At 62.1% G+C, this 13,123-nt stretch overlaps 1 protein-coding gene across 1 annotated transcript; it reads right to left on the reverse strand.

The window, feature by feature from the left end:
- On the reverse strand, nt 1–12,845 carry MAP4K2 (mitogen-activated protein kinase kinase kinase kinase 2). The gene is made up of 32 exons (XM_059146318.1): nt 12,666–12,845; nt 12,485–12,542; nt 12,190–12,280; nt 12,031–12,095; nt 11,669–11,724; nt 11,273–11,320; nt 11,143–11,185; nt 10,671–10,743; nt 10,459–10,590; nt 10,315–10,377; nt 9,868–9,949; nt 9,665–9,772; nt 9,195–9,273; nt 8,281–8,339; nt 7,749–7,792; nt 7,631–7,669; nt 7,501–7,534; nt 7,267–7,375; nt 7,099–7,187; nt 6,977–7,018; nt 6,791–6,875; nt 6,611–6,690; nt 6,463–6,523; nt 6,261–6,378; nt 2,805–2,863; nt 2,623–2,726; nt 2,331–2,508; nt 1,300–1,368; nt 1,079–1,165; nt 763–833; nt 599–654; nt 1–492 (listed from the first exon to the last, which is right to left on the reverse strand). Exons 1-32 carry the CDS (start codon nt 12,759–12,761, stop codon nt 405–407), a joined length of 2,466 nt encoding a protein of 821 aa, XP_059002301.1. The 5' UTR covers nt 12,762–12,845; the 3' UTR covers nt 1–404.
- Nucleotides 12,846–13,123: the final 278 nt, after the last annotated feature.

Consider the following 13,123-nt stretch of genomic DNA (forward strand, 5'->3'; position numbering starts at 1 on the left):
TAAAATCAAACCAGCTTTAATACCAATATAGTCTCTCTTTTAAATACCATGTTCCCCAGGACAGGGTGCAGGGGGCAGGCTCTTGGCAGGAAGAATGGAAAGGAAATGTGGAACAAAATGGAATGGGTCGCCTGGGCCTGCCCCCACCCTGCCCAGGGCCCTTGCCGCAGAGCCCCAGCTGCGCACAGGGGAGGGGGAGGGGGAGGGGACAGCAGCTTCCTCTGGTCCAGTTTTGCCGGGGGAGGGGGGGTGGGGGGGCTGGGGTGGGCTCCCCTCCACTCCCCTCTATAGTCCCAAAACTCTTCTCAGGATTATTTCTGCCCTTTAGGCCAGCACAGCCTGGGCTCCTCTGACCGGGGAGAGGGCCCTCTGCCTAAACGGATGGCAAGGCCAGACCCGCCCCCTCAGTAGCTGCTCTGATGGCCGGTGAGGATGTAGAGGTTGCTGTGAGCCCCTGGGTTGTCGGTGGGAATGCTCTCAAGGATGATATCTCTGGAGGCGAGAGAGAACCGGATGTGAGCAAGGCAGGGAAGACCTGTGTGCACCTGCATCCGGCCGCAGGCGCATCTGAAGGGGAGTTCGGGGCACTGTGTCCTACCTGTGGGCCCCGAGCACCCGGAAGATCCTTGTCTCGTCTGTGATCTCCTGGGTCACCTGGGAAGAAAAGAGGCACTGAGGCCACCCCAGCAAGTCCTCTCCTAAGGGGCGGGGCCAACAGGGCATGGGGTTGTGGGGGCAGCCAGGGTCCTGAGTTCCACTTACCTCGTTGGTGTCCAGGCTACGGCCTTGCATCCCATGACTCCAGAAGGCCAGCACGCTGTCTTGCAGACACACTAGGAGGCATCAGGTTGCCTCAGGCCTGCACCAGCTCTGAGGACACACCACCCCCCACCCCGCCCCAGCCACACCCTGGACCTGGCCACAGAGGTTCTTGCAGATGGAAGGTGAGCCGTGTGGCTCTTGAGAGGGGTTGGGGCCTGCCCCCTCATCCAGCTGCCCACCCCCGGCCCCCAAGGGGCCACAGTCCATGCTCCAGGCTAGGGACCTTCCCGGCCCCACCCCCATCCGGCTCACTCACCCACGGTCTCGATGGGGAAGTCAAAGGTCAGCACAGGCGCCAGTGCGGCCGTGGGCTCACCCAGCAGGTCGACAATCCTCACGCAGCCTGTACAGGGAGAGGGCTGGTGGGTGCGAATGGGGTGGTCCCCTTCTGGGGAGGCGGACCCTTACTCACGTGGCTTCCCTCAGCCTCCCCGCGGCCCCTCCACTGCCCCCAGCCCTGACCTCAGGGGCACTCACGGTCAAAGCAGACTAGCACTGTGTCCCTGTCCACCTGGATCACCTGCTGGGCGGTGCCGGGGAGGCCCTCTGCAGGCAGACAAGGGAGACGGTGCCCGGCTAAGCCACCAGCCTCGCTGGGGCCCGCCAGAGGGCCAGCTGTCCCCACAAGCACATTCCAACCCCACAGCAGTCTGACAGATGCCCACACGGGCCAGTGTGGGGAACTGAGATTCAGAGTTGCTGAGTGACCCGCCTGCGGGCACGTAGAGAGGCAGAGGGGCGTCCCAGGAGGCCGGGGAGGCCAGGGTTTCTGGAGCCGGGGGAAGCACAGTGTGCGACTCTGCCGCCATGGGACCGCATGTCTCGGAGCAGTCACACTCGCATTCTCTGCTCCCTCATGCGAAACACAGGCAGGGCAATGGCGACCTTGCGGGGCCATCGTGCAGATTAAGAATGAAGGCCGGTGTGGGAGGCCCCTTGCTGGGGGCACAACTCGGCCTCAGTCCAGTGCTCCTGTCCTTCCTGACCCACGGCCACCCCCTCTGCTCCCCTGAGCCGTCCCAACCCAGTGTCCTGCTTCCCCCGCTCAGAATGAAGGCCTCGGTGTCTGCCTTGCCCAGTCGGGTTCTGTCCTGCGGCCCCTACCGGTCTTGGTCAGGCTTTTTCTCAGCTGCCAAGCCTGGGGTCTCATGAAACCTTTTATTTTTTTTTAAACCAAGATTTTATTTATTTATTTGACAGACAGAGATCACGAGTAGGCAAGAGAGGCAGGCAGAGAGAGAGGAGGAAGCAGGCTCCCCGCTGAGCAGAGACTGATATGGGGCTCGATTCCAGGACCCTGGGATCATGACCTGAGCCGAAGGCAGACACTTAACCCCCTGAGCCACCCAGGCGCCCCTCATGAAACCTTTTAAAGAAGCCCGGCTGGAGTGGCGCTGGGAGCTCTGGGCTTCCAGGCTCTCCGCAGGGCCCTAAGCTGCTGTGAAGCCAATCCCTAACCCTCCACTCCCCCCCACCCCCATCCCCCTACACACAGCCCTCCGGCTTACCAGGGGGTATGAGAACATCAGGAGTCAGACCAGCCTCCAGGGGCAGGACGTGGAAGAGGACTCGGCAGCCAGGCCCCTCCGGGCCCTCTGCCCCCACGCACACCTGCGGCAGCTCCTTCCCGTCCAGCACCAGGGGTTCCAGCATCCCTGCTGGGCTGGGCAGGGGGCTGGAAAAGTTCTGGGGGCAGCAGCGGTGCTCAGGTCTCCATTTCTCCCCCCAGGCCCACTGCTGCCGCCCAGGGTCGCCCCTATCCCGGCCGCAGCCCTCCCTGCCGCCACCCCCGTGGCGTACCTTCAGCAGCAGGAACTTCTGCAGCGGCTCATACCACTGCAGCAGGAGCAGGCTGGCGGGCAGGGCGGCCAGCAGGAAGGTGCTGCCCGTGTAGGGGTTCCGCACTGCAAGAGAGGCCGGCAATGGGGACCGGGACATAGCTGTGACCTCCGCCCCCCCAGCCCCCAAAACCCGGCTCTTACCCACACGACACTGCAGGCAGCCTTTGGTGTCTGGAATCTTGGCGGACAGGGCAAAGCGCCTGCAGGGGGTGACGACCAGGGCGTGGGTCATGGGCGCCATCCAAGGTCAAGGCCCCCCTGAGCCCTGAGATGGGCACTATCCCCTTCCCTGCCTGATGGGGAGGTGGGGAGAGACTGAGGGTCCAGCGCCCACCTCCACAGCCTGTGCAGCAGGGGTGTGGGCACAGAAGTCCCTTCACCTGCGCCACTTTGGGCAGCTCGCTTGACCTGCCCCTGCCTCAACTTCCTCATCTGGAGAATGGAGGTCATTGTGGCACCGACCCCGCGGGGAGGAGAAGGGCTTCCAGCAGAGCCCAGTGCGCTGCGCTGCGTGCACTCAAGCAGGGCTAGCATTTCCCAGTCTGAATAATTACTTTCCTGCCCACTGTCAGTCACTGAAAATCCTTCTGAGGCGAAGGCAAGATCTAAAAGCGGCCGTGAACGGAGGAACAAGGGCAGGGGAGGGCAGGAGCGGATGGTGGCTCCAGCCCCCGTGAGGCCCGTCCGAGCACCCGCACCCACCCACCCACTCCCCCGCCCTCTGCCTGCCACATGTCACACATGTCACACGTCACAGCAGGGCAGGCGGGCCCAAGGGGATCAAGACTTGCAAGAAAACCACAAACAAACGGCCTCGGCTGAAGAGATGCCACAGGAGGCCAGCAGGTGGCTCAACTATCTGGGCCGCCTCGGCAGGGGGAGAGTAGGTATCATCCTTGCTTTGGTTATTGGCTGCCCCCCAAGCCCTCAGGGGACCTCCAGAGTCCGAGTCCTTCTCTGGGGAACAGGGTTACACGTCTGGAGGCCTCCCAGCGACCCAGGCCGTCTGCCCCTCTGTCTCCTCTCCCTTGGCTCCTGCTGCTCTCTGTCCCAAATGGCCTCTGGACGGGACAGAGGCATATATTTTTGTATCTGGTTTTTTTTTTTTTTTTCCTCCAAACAATTCTGGCTCTCTGATTTTAATGTGCAAAGGGGACACCATGACTCTGTGACTTTCCAAACACACACCCAAGCTGGGGCTCTGATGGGCCCGTTTCCTGCAGGTCCTGGGACAAAGCAGAGGTTTGCTCGGGAGCTGAGTTCAGGAAGCCCCAGGGCCGCAGGGCTCCAGATGTGGTATATGAGTGAGGCCGCTGCAGGAAGGGCCTGGGCCCACAGCTCCCCAGCTGGGGTAGCCACCAGCCTGACCTCTCTCGACGCCCCTACCAGCTCCCATCATGCCCCCTGGGCAGGGCAACATCCAAGCCCCACAGCGAGGACCCCCTCCTCGAATCCAGACACAGCTGGCACACAGCTGCCGGAGGTCCCGCTTGCACATCTCAGACTCGATGCGACGACACCCCCATCTGACGACAGCTCTATCCTTCCTGCGGCCCAGGCCGAAAACCCCGGAGTCATCCTAGACTCTCGCTCCCACCCACCAACTGTCAGGAAATCCTACTGATTCAACTTGCAAAGAAAACCAGAATTCAGCCGCTTTTTATCTCCTTCACTGCTACCCTGACCCGTGCCCCCATGGCCTCCAGCCTCATGATTCCAAGAACCTCCTGACCGGTTTCCCTGCTTTCTCTTCACCCCGTCAGTCTATTCTCAACACAGTGGCTACAGGGATCCCTGGTCCATGAACCTCAGAAAACCTCAGTCCACGTCACTCTTCTGCAGCGGCCCTCGGGCTGCAGAGAGTCAAAGTCAAAGGCCTCACTGTGGCTACGGGGCCCTCCCAGATCACCTTCCCTGTACTCCGTCCATCTGGCTACACCAGGCTCCTTGCTGTTTGTCAAATAGGCCAAGCCTGTTCCTGCCCCAGATCCTTTGCACTGGCCGTCCTGGCCCCCTGGAATGCCCCCCTCCCCAGATATCAACAAGGCTTGCTCTAAGTCTTTACTCAAACAGCACACGTCACAGGTCCTTCCTGACCACCTTGTTTAAAACACAATCCAGGCCCCACCCCTCCTATTTCTCCTTCTCCCCCTGCTTTACGTACCATTTCCCCCTCTGCACATCATCAGAGAATACGCTTTTTATGTTGATTGTTTGTTGTCTGTCTCTCGTGACAAGAGAGTCCAGAGAATACGAGGGACTCTAGTTCACAGAGGGCCCCAGACACGTCCAAGGTGCTGACCTTGGACATACCCTGGACACCTCACAAAACACACGGCACCAACTCCCCCGAGGTGCCCCAGTCCCTCCCTTCTCCCTCTTGCTCACTCCGGTCAGGCCCCAGAGCCAGTCAACCCTGCTTCCTGAACATGGCTCAAGCTGAACATGGCTGTCAGCACAGCCAGCCAGCAGATGCCTCTAGTCTTCATCTGTCTCTCTTGACCCCCAGCTCTAGGACAGGGCACGTGACCCAGGTGGGCATGTCCCCACCCCCTGAGCTCCTCATGCTGTGGCCACAGGGACAGGCTCAGAGTGCGCGGGGACCTAAGCTAGACCCATGGACTTTGTGGGAACCCCTTGGAAGCCAAGGTTCTAGTACCACAGAGCTGTTAGCTAAGGCAACGCTGGTCTGGATCGGCGGGCCTGCCTCCCTGGACAGGAAAGCCTACCTGAGGAGGAAGGGGATAGAGGAAAGCAGAGCCAAGAGATGCAGGCAGATTCCTGATGAAGCCGTTTAAGCCTGGATCCAGCTGGGCCTGAAGCTAACTCTACTCCTGACCTTGCAGTTACATGGGCCACTAAATCCCCTTTCCTGCTTCTGTCAATGACCCGCATCGCTGACAACAGGGAGAGTCCCGACTGACATACTAAGGGATCCTTCTAAAACGCTCCCCCTGCTGCTGCTGGTTGAACAAAACCCAGATCCTGGGCCTGGCATCAAAGGAAGGGCTCTGACACCCATGTGTCTTCCCCTCAGGCTGCTCTGCCCTCCTCCCTCTGGCCAGACAACTCCCCACATCACCCACAAGAATTCTCTCGTGCTCTTCCCCTGCCTGGAACACCCTTCCCAAATTCATCTGCACAGAAGCCTGCTGTGCACCTGCCAACCCAACGGCCTTGGGTGGCTGCCCTCCCAGAGGCCTCTGCCCCACCCCCCCACCAGCTCTCCCTCTGGTTCCCTGCCTGGCCAGGTACTGACCATTAAGGACGCATGTGATTTGCTGTCTCTAAGCCGAGCTTAGGCACAGACCTACAGCAAGTGCTTGCTAAGCATTTCCTGGTATCCTAACGACCACAGCTGCCTCACCAGGGTCTCCCTGCTTCCAAACAGGCCCGGAGACCCAGGGGCCGGGGATGGGAGCTACCAAGGCTCTGATAGAGGAGGCAACTAGGCTCAGACAGGCAGAGCAACCTGTGAGATCACAAGCCCAGTCCCATACAAGGCCATACATAGTCCAACCACGGCTCTGCCCCTCCACCTCCCCCCTTTCCTGCCCCACACCGCATCATCCAGGCTCCTCGGCTGGGGGTCCTGACCTGGGGATGATGCGCTGTGTGAGGCGGTTGGTGGGGATGGAGAGGGGAACCTGTTGCTGGAGTCTTCGCTGCTCAAACAAGCCTGGGAGGTCATGGGCCCAGATGTGCGTGGATTTCCCTGCCGGAGAGAGGGAGAGAGGGGCTCAGAGAGCGTGGATTGGGGGCGGGGCAGGCCCCAGCCCCTGGCGGCCCCAGCCCATACCTGAGAGCGACAGCAGCACGTTATTCACACAGTAGAGCCAGGTGCAGCGCTGCGAAATCAGCTGGAGGCCACAGAGCGATGGGTGGACGGGGAGTCAGCACCCCAGCCTCCCAGGGCCCTCCCCCATCCAAAGCCGGCCGGGCCTCACCTTCTCCAGCGTGTCCTCATGTAATTCATGCAGGTTGAGGGTATAGATGCCTTCCTCGGCCCCCACCACCAGGAACTGGTCTGCGCGGTGGGGAGGGGGTCTGGGGTCAGGGGTCCGCCCCCACCCTTGGCCCAGGCTGGGGGATTCCTGGGCTCCCGCTTCCTCCCGGCCCTGGCCTACCCCGGGTGACAGGGTGAACCCAGGTGACAGCTGCGTGGATCCGCAGGGGGCAGCCATTGAAGACCTTGGAGAAGCAGGCGCCCATCTGGAGAGAAGGCAAGAGGCTGGTGAAGAAGACAGAGGTGGGGGGGGGCAGGAGGTGGGTGGGGGGTGGGGAGCGGGCAGGCAGGGCTGCAGGACACTTACGTGCACCTTGGGGGTTGGGGGGAGCCCATGGCACAAGGATCTCTGGAAGGGAGGGACCAAGTCAGGGCCGAGGGGGCACCCCAGCCTCCCATCTTCCCGGTCCCTCTGGAGCGCCGTCTCACCTCAGGATCCTCCCTGTGCTTCATGGTGGCCCAGGCAGTGGGGAGCAGCGGGGGGCTGTTAGGGCCTGGGGGCGGCGGAGGTGGGGTTCCTGCAGGCACAGACCGGCTGTGAATTCCAGCTCCAGCCCCACCCGAGCTGGCCTCCTGGTCCCCCAAGACTGGACTCACCCAGGGGGCTGGAGAGAGGGTCTTCTTCGGCTGGAGGCTCAGCAGAGGACGGCCCCAAGAACGGGGCCCGCTTGATGGTTCCTGTGGTATCGTCTGGGGAGTCCAGCTCCTGGGAGGAGAGTCAGGGGACCGAGCCTGGCTGTCAGCAGGTCTCCTGTAACCTGGTCTCACCCACCTGTACCCTCTGCAGCCCCCACCCCCCAGCCCCAGCTCCAACTCCTCTCCATGCTGTACCTGGAGTTCTGAGGCTGGCCGGATGGTCAGGCTCCTGTGGGGGACAAACCAGGGGGACGTGAAGTATGAGATGTCACCGGGCCCCAGATCCAGCTGCCCGACCCCACCACCTTCCGGCCCAGTTCCTCACCTTTCCTCTAGGGCCTCCTCCACGGACTGTAGCAGGCTCCTGGGCAGGAGGCGATGAGGTCAGAGGTCAACCTCTTCGGCAGCCCCCCCGCCCCGTGGCTTCCCTCTCCCTCACTCACCCACTCAGCTCCTCCTTTCCCAGCAGCGTCCACTCCTCCTCCCACTGTGGGGAAACCAAGTCAGAAAAGCCCAAAGGGAACAGAGAGAAGAGAAGCAACGTGAGAGGGCGCTCGAGGGACCGTGGGAGAGAGCGGACAGACAGACAGATGGAAAATGACATGGTACAGGCAAGAGAGCTGTGATCGAGAGACAAGGAAGGACAAAGAAACTATGAAAGAGGAGGACAGACAAAAGGCAAGAGAAGGGGAGAGAGAAGCAGCAGAAAAAGGGACCAGAGAAGGGGACCCAGAGGTGGGGGGTCAGATAACTGGACCCAGACATAGAACACCGAGCGGGTGGGGTGCGGGCTCATGTCTGTGATAGGCCCGTTTTTTAGAAAGGTGTGATCACGGTGCCCAGAAGCACCCCCCAACCCCCTTCGGTGTCACGGTTTTTCCCCAGGCCCCAGGAATCTGAGGCGCTCAACCTCTAGCCCAGCTCCTCCCACGCCGCCTGGGCTCACAGCCCCCCCTCACCACCGGCCCCCCTCACCGGCTCGTTTAGTGGGTCTGTTTCCTTCCTTCGTGGGGCACCAAATTTCACTTGGTGAACTGGGGGGCCCAGGGTATGCGAGTTAGCAAGGTAGTCTCTCGAATGACTCTCATACTCACACCAAATGCCCACACACAGCCCCCCACCAGATCCCCTACCACAGCACCCCCCACCAGGTCTATGCACACGGCTCCCCCACCAGATCCCACAGTCCCCAACCAAATCCACACACACAGTTCCCTACCAAATCCATACATGCAGCCCTCCCACCGGAACACCCCCCACCACAGCCTCCCACCGGTCCACCAACACAGTCCCCCCACCAGATCCCCCACAACCTCCCACCAGATCCACACACAGCACTCCAAATCCACACATAGCCCCCAAGTCCACGCAGCTACCCTACCGAATCCACACTCAACCCCCAGCAAATCCAAATCCCAGCCCTCTTACTAAATCCACACACAGCCCCCCAATCTACATACAGCCTCTCCCCAAATCCAGTCAGTACCCCGTCAAGTCCCCACGCCCCCAACTATATCCAAACACATAAGCCCCCACCAAATCCACATCCGCACACACAGCACCCCCCACCAAGTCCATATACATAGCCCCCACCAAACCCCCCTACAGCTCCCCTACCAAACCCCCACATGTGTCCCCCACTGGATCCCCCCCAAAGTCCTCCAACAAAGTCCATATACACAGCCCCCACCAAACCCCCCAACAGCTCCCCACCATACCCCCACATGCATCCCCCATTGGATACCCCCCAGAGTCCCCCTGCACAGCCCCCCACTGGATCCCCCACACAGCACCCAGACAAGTCCATCTACACAGCCCCCCACCAGTTCCACACACACAACCCCACTAACCTCCCCTCCCCCCACACGTAACCTGCTGAGCAGACTCACACTGGATCTCCGAGGGGGTCCTCTCGGCTGGGCCGTGCTGCCCCCGGGAGTGAATGGTGTCTGGAAACATGTCATAGGTCTAGGAAAGAACACAGACAGTTGATACGCACCTGACACTTGCTCAAAGTCCTTTACCCACATTTGGTTTTCACAACAACCCTTTGAGATTATCGTAAGAATCAGGAGAAGAAAACCAGCACAAAGCAGCAAGTAACCGGCTAAAGATCACACAGAGACCAGAAGAGAGCTTAGCCAGGGTCAGGTCAGCCTGAGCCAAGGGCAGGAATTTATCAAGTGGGGGTTCCTGGGGGGCAAGATGAGCCCAGGGAAGATTTCTAATGGGTGGGTGCCCCTGGAGGAAGGCTCCCAGTGCTGGAAATACTCAAGTCAAAGGAACCTGACCCAGGCCGCCTCTGCATTGCTTCTCATCTGCCCGGGCCAAGATCCATTCTTCAGCTCCCCTCACTTACCTCTAGGTCACAGTCCTCTGGGGAAGGGGTTCCCAGGTGGGGGTCATTGGCTTTGTCCAACAGCTGTGTGAGGAGAGCCCGAGGGAGGTGCTGGGTTGTGAACGGGTGCTGGAGGAGCGGGGGTGGGGGGGCACAGGTTGGTTCCTGGCCTCTAGGCCCCTGCTTGCCAACCCCTCGGCCCCTGCCCTGCCCCCATCTCCCACCTGCAGAAGCTTCTCTGCTGTTGGCCTCTTCTTGGGGTTCTTGGTCAAGGCCAGCTTGAGGAAGTGGTGGAAATTCTGGGTCCTAGTGGGCACAAGAGCCCCCCACCCCCAGACCCAAGTTAGCCCTCATGGGGGGCATCCTGCCGGCTCCAAAGCAGGGAGTCTGCTCCAGGAAGGAGACAGACTGAGGCCAAGGGCAGCCAGCCTGAGCGATACCACTGTTGTGACCGGGTGGCTCCTTGGTCATTAACCATGTGCCCTCCCTCCCTGCCCACACCGGGTCCCCGCGCCCAGGGGCAGGGGTGGGCCCCGCCCCCGCCCACAGACAGTCCACAAAGGCTGAGAGCACAGAGCTCCCCAGGTTGCACCCTGGGAGTTGGCAGAAGGTTCTCCGCCCCCGTGGAGACTGCTGGAAAGGAGGCCCCGGCAGGGGACGTGGGCCCTCACCAGCGCGTCTTGTCTCTCAGCCTGGGCGGCTGGAAGCTACTCTTCGACATAAGCATCAGGGCCCTGTGGAGAGCACGAGGTCAGGGGACAAGGTCTGCAGGGCACTGGAGGTCAGGCCAGGGGGCCGGTCAGTGTTCAGCAGACCTCATGGGGTGTAGATGGAAGAGAGGGGGCTGCAGCTCGCCCAGCTCGATGGCGGTGATGCCCAGGGCCCAGACGTCACAGAGCTCATTGTAGCCTCCTTTGCGTTCCACGGCGGCCACCTCTGGGGCCATCCTAGAGAGGGGGTCACAGATGGGATGGCCAAGTGCTCGATCTGTGCCCCCCTGCCCCCTCAGCCAAAGGCACAGCCTCACCAGTATGGAGTCCCAATGAAAGACCTCCTCTTAGCCACGGACGCCGTCAGCTCGCCTGACACCCCAAAGTCGGCTGCAGGGACAAAGAGCTGTTCCCACCTGCCCTCTGGCTACAGCTCCCCACCCACCTCGAGGGCTGAGGCTCGGAATGCACCTAAAGGGTTCAGAGAGCAGGTGGCCCAGGTTCAGCCGCAACTGCCACACATCCAAGTCGAGGCCAGGGCCCCCTCCAGGAGGGGTCAACCACCTTCTATCCCTGACCAAGTGTGGAGTCCCAGGTTAGACTCCATACAGACCCAACCACATCCAACTGCTAGTGGGGAAAGAGGGCGGTTCCATGTCCTCATCGGGGAAGCTGAGGGTTAAGCGGTGAAGTGACTCGCTCAAGGACACCCAGCCCTCCAATGCAGACCTTAAGACTCCACAGGCTTCCAGAGAACCCTCACCCTGATTGTGTCCCCAGGGTACTGACCCAGCTTGACATCTCCCTGGAGGGTGAGGAGAAGATTGGCTCCCTGTGGGAATGGAGGAGAGAGAATCCCGTCTGGTGCCCCCGAGAGCCTCCCCCCGCCCTCCCAGGATGCCCTTGGCCGGACCCCTACCTTGATGTCTCTGTGGATCTTCCCCTGAGAATGCAAGTGGTGCAGGCCCTGGGGACAAAGAGAAGCTCCTGAGAGCAGCCACCCAGGACTATCCCCCCCTTTCCTGAGCCCCCTCTCTCCACTGGGGCCCCCCACCCAAGCAGCTTCCTCCTCCCCTCTCCCCAAACAGGAAGTGACTGAGCCAAGAGGGAAATGTGCTGCTTCCGGCAACAGGGCTGGGGCCCCTTCCCCGCCAGGACCCACAGCCCCTCAGGCCAGCTCTGCTTGAGCCACTCCACTCAACCCCCAACACACACACACACACACACACATACACACACACAGGCCAGGCCAGCTGGGCTCCCTGCCCATAGCTCCTGGGACTGGGGGTGTGAACAGCCTTAGGGGCCCGGCTACCTTCAAGGCCTCTCGACAGACATAGGCAATCTGCCGTTCCTCCAGGGGCCCGGTGGCTGGAATGGAATGGGTGAAGGCTGGCATGGAGGTCTGGAGAATAGGCTGACCTTCCCAGGCCACCCCTTGTGGGGGAAAGCAGCAGGCACTGCCAGGTGAAATAGATGTTGACCACATCCCCTCCCTGCACAGCCCGGGATACAGAGCCCAGAGAAGGACACCGTTTCTCTCAAGGTCACACAGCCAGTGAGGAGTGGAGAAGGGCCCGAGTCTGGGACCCCAGCTCTTCTCTTATGCCCCATGCTGGGGAAGGGTGGGCTGGGAAAAGGCTGTGGCCCTCTGGGGCCTGGAGTCCCGGTCCTCACCGTGGTAAATCTCCTGCAGGGACCCCCCTCCGCAGAACTCCATGCAGATCCACAAGCGGTCATTCCTGGGGGGTGGAGGGGGCACAGAACTGGGGTGGGCACACAGCAGAGCCACATGGGGGCTGCCTGGGGGTAGGCAAGGGGATAAAGCAGCCTCACCTGAGGTAGCTGCCAATATAGGCCACCACGTTGGGGTGACGGCACTCACGCAGGATGGTGATTTCCTGCTGGAGGGAGCTGGTGTCATCCCCTGGGGAGAACAGGGCATCATGGGGAGGAGGCGCCTAGGGATTGCTCTAACTCAGTGCCCCCATCTGCAAAATGGGCACATCCGGGCCAGAAAGATCCCAAGTGACAGTACCTCCTGGGGCCTGCCCCTCAGGGGGTCAACTCTCAGCGCCCTCCTGGCGCTCCGCCCTCCCTCCAGCGCAGAGGCCCTGCCCCGGGCCCTCACCTGGGTCTAGCTTGACTATCTTGACCGCGGCCAGTTCGGACGTGACCGTGTCGCGGGCCTGCAGGGGCGGAGGAGGTGAAGCGGGATGAGGAGGGGGCGGGGCTGGGGGCTGAATGCGCGGTACGGCGCAGAGCCGGCACCCTCCCCGCCGCTCTCCCGCCCGTCCGGCCGCCTGGCGCACCTTGTAGACGTCGCCATAGGTCCCGGCCCCCACGCGCTGCAGCAGCTCGAAGCGGTCCCGTGGATCCTGCAGCGACACGTCCCGCAGCAGCGCCATTGCCCGGCGCCGGGCGGGCCGGCGGGCGGGCAGTCGTGAGCTGCGGAGCCGCGGAGCCGGCGCGGGGCGGTGCGGGGCGGGGTGGGGCGGGGCAGGACCGCCGGGGCGGGCGCGGGTGTCTCCGAGGCCGCGGAGGCGGGGCCCGGGCCAGGGGCGGGGCCAGAAGGGGGGGTGCGCAAAATGCCCCGCCGCCCGGCCGGGAGGAGGCGCCCGCGGGACAGGCCCTCGCGGGGAGGGGAAGCCCCGAGGCCCGGCGGAGCAGACCCGGCAGAGGCCCTTCGGCCGGCCACCGGTTCCCTGTGCCGTACAGGTGGGGAGTCCGAAGACCAGAAGGCAGAGGGAAGAGGGGACACCCTTTCCTT

Source organism: Mustela lutreola, chromosome 1, assembly GCF_030435805.1.
Source record: "Mustela lutreola isolate mMusLut2 chromosome 1, mMusLut2.pri, whole genome shotgun sequence".
NCBI lineage: Eukaryota > Metazoa > Chordata > Mammalia > Carnivora > Mustelidae > Mustela > Mustela lutreola.